Source organism: Orycteropus afer, unplaced genomic scaffold, assembly GCF_000298275.1.
Source record: "Orycteropus afer afer isolate SDZICR_OR568_19922 unplaced genomic scaffold, OryAfe1.0 scaffold00148, whole genome shotgun sequence".
Taxonomy (NCBI): domain Eukaryota; kingdom Metazoa; phylum Chordata; class Mammalia; order Tubulidentata; family Orycteropodidae; genus Orycteropus; species Orycteropus afer.
This window is the reverse complement of record NW_006921735.1, coordinates 2005252-2010732: the sequence shown is the minus strand read 5'-3', so window position 1 is coordinate 2010732 and position 5481 is coordinate 2005252. Positions and strand designations below refer to the sequence as shown.

The window sequence follows — 5481 nt, the reverse complement described above, 5'->3', positions numbered from 1 at the left end:
TAAGGCTGGATTCTTATTTTGGTTGTAGAATTACATTTATCACTGCTACCTGTTATGCCCAGGGTATGTGTCACACATATGCACTAGCATTTTTTTCCCCTTTTAATCCATTCCCTGAAAGTTGAGATTAACCTAGATTCTACCTTTCATACTTCTTAGCAGTAAAAACCATGTTTTTGAGATTTTATTTTACCTGTAAAAGAAATTCAAATAAAGTTTTTGCTTTGTACATCGAATCCCAGTTTTTTAGTGAACCACCCTGAAGTAGAATGATGGAAAGGAAGGAAGGGGTTCAGGTGCAATAATGTCTTGGACTTTTTCAAATTGTCTGACTGACTTTACCCTCACAATAGCCCTATGTGATAGGCAGAACAATCCCACTTAATGGATGAATAAACTGAGGATAAAGAGGTGTCCTGGCCAAGATCCTAATAATGCTTTGGTCCCCAGACTCCATGACAGAAAAGGGGGATTTTCATCAAGTTAAGACATATAACAAGCAAACACAAGAACAAACATGAACTAATTTAAAATATTTCATTTTTTACAGTCAGATTTTCTGGCTGGTCACAATAAATGGAACTTATTTTTGCTGATTCCTTTAGTCAACATACAAAACATACATAGTAAAAAGCTTCTCTGTTCAAGGGACTATGATGAGCATAGCTGAGTAATCCAAAAATGTTTGAGACAATGAAACTTACATTCGAGGAACTGATAGAATTTGGCTGGCTTTTGCTGATGCTAATTTATCTGACTACTGCTTAGGAGAGGGATCCTGTCTGTTTATTAAACCATCTAACCTAAACACTTACCAAATGTAGGCATATCTAGAAAACTGGTAAGAAAATTTCAATTTGTTCATTCCTTTTTTGAGAATGAGGAAGAATTTAATTGTGAGAATTGGTTATAAACAAGGAGAACTGGACGCAGGATCAAGTTATGGTTCCCTCTATTATTGAGAGTGAAAGTTGTTTTTGAATTCATGTTTTAGCCCCTATGAGATGGCAAAAAATAGGAGCTATGCTGTCATTTGGGTTACTTTCGTGAAAAATAAAACACATTTTTTGGGGGGGTAGGTAGCAAAGTAGGATTCAATGAGAATGAAGTTGCTATTATAAGTAGTATGCAAACTTCTATTCCTTTTTTGATAAATTGTGTTTTTCCTCCATTTTGAGTCATAGAGCAAGCCCATATTTTTGCTCATCTCTTTGACAAAGGCATGACAAATGTCTAAGAGTGACGGAACATATCTACATTTAGACTTTTAACATTCTACTTATTATAAATTTGGGTCATAAATTATTTTTTATTTGCTATAGAGATAAGTTCTTATAGATTTCCTTTCTATTATGCCAGCAGACATAATACACTATCCTTTGGAGAAGGGATCTCATCTCATTTTCCCTAGACCATTTTTATTTACTATTAATATTCAGACTATATGATTTCTCTAAAATATGAATTGGAAAAACCAAGCTTGTAACAAAAAGGTTATTTTAAAATGACAGAGGTATGAAAGTTCCAGTTACATGGCTATAAAATAGAATTGAAAAAGAAAACTCATTTTATTATCTTTCTTTCAGGTAACAGAAAGAAAGCAACAGTTGGAAAAATGCTTGAAATTGTCCCGGAAGATGCGAAAGGAAATGAATGCCTTGACAGAATGGCTGGCAGCTACGGATATGGATTTGACAAAGAGATCAGCAGTTGAAGGGATGCCTAGTAATTTGGATTCTGAAGTTGCCTGGGGAAAGGTAAAACATATCTTTGAACGTTATTTTCAACATACGTGAGAACATATTGCAATATGATTATATAAGGAGGTATTACTGTGCAACATTAATATAAATAGAAAATATTGTTTTGCTTCATTTTCCCCTTCCTCAAAAATTAATCATTAGTTTACCTCCTTATTTCAGGATCATCATAAAACCAATGGTAAGCCTTAAAAAGAGTCTTCTTATTAAGGATTGTTTAGAATTAGGTAGGTTATGAATAAGTTCTTAAAAGAATACACACAGTATTATTCAGAAAGACTGTCCCTGGATCAAGCTCTGTGTGTGTGCCCAGGATCTGACTGCCCAGATGGACACTACGACCATAAAGAGGCGAGGAAAAGGAGACTGTGTACATTAGGGCTGGACAAGACTTGCAAGGTGAGGAGAATGCATATGCTATGACCTCTCCTCACCAAGAAAAAAAAAAAAAAAAAACACTCTCAAGGGATTTTCACAGCTGCTATTGTTTACATCAGCAAAGGGCAGGGGGCTTCCTTTAATCCTCAACTAGGAAATCCCTACCTTTCCTCTGATAGTTAATCAGACATTTATTCCTTCCTGGAATGTAAGGTCAAAGCACTCATCCCCCCCCTTTTTTAAAACAGTTGATTCATTCCTATCTTGCTTGATAGTGTGTTCATATAAATACAATAATTGATATTAATTGTGTGTTTTTGCCTCCACCTTTGCCAAGGAATTGAGCTCTTTACCAAAAAAATTATGGTACCCCACTCCCCCATATGTTTTAATTAACAAATGTTTGCTTGTATTAACAAGATATTTATCTCAGTTATTTTAATTTAAAGCAGCTACCTAGATTATACAAAGTTGGTAGATTTTAATTGTATCCTTTATCCCAGGTCATACACACACACACAAACACACACACAAACACACACACGCACGTGCATGCGCACGCAAAAAGAAAGGAAAAGGAAGTAGAAGACAGCCAGCTTTCTCTTAAGTAATTAGTATGAAATTTCCATGCATCATTTCCATTCATGTTCTATTAGCCAGAACTTGATTACATTGCCACGCCATAACAAACTATAGTCACTAAGTGCTAAGTGATCATGTGCCCTACTACAACTATGAGTAGATCTTTCACTCAATGAGGAAAGAGAGAATGGATACAGGTGGACAGTTACCAGTCTTGGCCGGAACAGTGCCACTGCTGCTTTTTACATTAGCTAGATGATCTCATCACCGCTAAAGGTAGAACAGAGCCTGGATACCTTATCTCTCTCATAATAAAAATATATGAGTGACTGATGTCAGATCCTGGCATAAATAAAATGAACAGGTTTATGATCTATTAAATCAAGAAATATAGTAAAATAAGCATGGGGTGAGTAGCGGAGCACATAGGACATTTTGGAATATCATTCTGGCTTCACTTTCAGTCATCCCTCCTCTTTGACACCATGAACAATATCTTTGATTGCTCATTTCAAATTTAACGGGATAACTCTATAAATTTAATGTGGAATAATAGCATAACAGGGCATGAAGGACTAGAGCTAGACATGAATGGAATTTGAAGAAATAGAAATAAAATTTACAAGTGACTTTGGAGATTCTTTAAAATTATGCCACATATGAACTCTACTGTAGAGTACCCATGAAATCATTTAATAAGTTACCTAAGGAGGTATTTTTAAATGGGCCTCATCACAAAAGAATTAAAAATATTGTAAGATAATGAACTTTTGCAGAGGTTTTTAGATAAGCCTTATCGTAGAAAGTTTGAGAGGTTTGCACATGTGTGGGCTTATTGAATGTGCCTGAAAAGTGACTGTATTCCATAAACCCAAGTAGTAGTGCTACTTTATGCTTCAACAGAAAAAAAAATTAAGAAAAGTGACATTTTAAACTTTTCTACTTTGATATAATAAACTCACTGCCATCGAGTTGATTCCAACTCATAGTGACCCCACTGGGTTTCCAAGGCTGTAAATCTTTACGAAACCAAACTGCCCCATCATTCTTTGGCTGAGCAGCTGGTGGGTTTGAATTACTGACCTTTTGGTTAGCAGCCAAATGCCTTAACCACTACACCACCAGAGCATTTTTTATATAATAAGGGGAAATTTATCATTTCTGTATCTTCAAACACTAAGCTACTGATGATATACTCTAAATCTCTTAGTGGTCAAATGGAAACCATATGCATTTACAGTTAGATGATATATTTTTTAAATAAATGTGTAAACTGTACTCAAGGTATTTTTTAAGTCACAATCATATAAAAAAGATTTACCCTACAAAGTGGAAGTGGACACATTTGTAATAATGTTTCTTTCTTTTTTTTTTTTTTACCTTAAAAAGACAATACTCTCGTACAAGCAACCCCTAGAACATTATTAGGACACCTAAGGGCATTCTCATTTCACACGCTTTCTTGGTAGATGGAGAACTCAAGTCTAGTTGTAACTCTCACCTGCCATTTCAAGGAATAAAGATCAGATTTAAATAAATAAATAAATCAGCTGGCTTTTCATTTAAATGCAACACATTAAGTGTTTCTGCCAGTCATCCCAAGTATTTTTGACTTGAAGAAAATGAAAATATAGAGAGGCAATTATTTTTTGTAATCCTTTAATTTTTTCTTTTGCTATTGCTGTTATACTACAACCTGCACCAATTCAACTATTTCTACATGTGCAAAATTATTTTGATATCTGACATATACTCTTAAAAATAATACCTAATAAATGCTTTGATTCTTCAAGTATTTTTATCTGCACCACTTATTTAGTTACAAATGAAACCTTAATCTTTTTCAGTGTCCATCTTTTCCCCAAAAATATTATCTTAGGAAAAAATCATACTATAACTCAGAATCCTATAATTTACTAATGTTTTTTCAATAACTATTTATTGAATGCTTCTCTGTGTCAGGGATATGGTGGGGAACAAAATGAATCTGTCTTTGGACTTTCCAATTTTTTATATTTTATTTTATTTTTCTTTTGTTGAGAATATGCACAACAGTTTCTTCATGTACAATTCAGTGACACTGATTGGATTTTCTGAGTTATGCAACCATTCTTCTCCTCCTTTTCTGAATTGTGCCTCCTCCATTAATATAATCTCACTACCCCCAAAGGTTCCCATCTAATTTTTTGAGTTGCTGTTGTTACTTTGATCCCATAGACAGTTGTTAAAAAATAATAATAATAACACTCTGTAAGCTAAACTATTGTTTGTTTTTAAGAAGACATCAGGAAATATTTTTGTTTAAGTTTAAAGATTATCTCAGGGCAGTCGTTTCAGAGGTTCATCCAGTCCCCTTGGCTCCCAACCCAACTGCCATTTAGTCAATTCTGACTCATAGCTACCCTAAAGAGCAGAGCAGAACTTCCCCATAGGATTTCCAAAGCTGTAAATCTTTATGTAAGCAGACTGCCCCTTATCTATTCTGCGGAGTAGCTGGTGGGTTCAAACCTACCCCCCACACACCTTTTGGTTAGCAGCAAAATGCTTTAACCACTGTACCACCAGAGCTCCTTTCCTTAGGCTCCAGAAAGTTTTAAGTCCTTGAGAATTTGAATTTCTGTTCTGTATTTTCCTCCTTTTGATCAAGATCCTTCTCAATCTGTTATTAGTAATGAATCTCTCTCAGTTATGTTGAACCAAAAATATTATCTTCAATTATATATGAAAATATTGCAATGTCTAGATAAAAATAATTCTTATA

At 34.4% G+C, this 5481-nt stretch overlaps 1 protein-coding gene across 1 annotated transcript in view; it reads left to right on the top strand.

The window, feature by feature from the left end:
- Nucleotides 1-5481, top strand: part of LOC103201376 (dystrophin-like) — a 2052823-nt gene that overhangs the window by 344480 nt on the left and 1702862 nt on the right. Inside the window, exon 23 of the mRNA XM_042781676.1 lies at nucleotides 1587-1757. Coding sequence (XP_042637610.1) covers nucleotides 1587-1757 — 171 coding nt within the window. The remainder of the gene's footprint in view (nucleotides 1-1586; nucleotides 1758-5481) is intronic.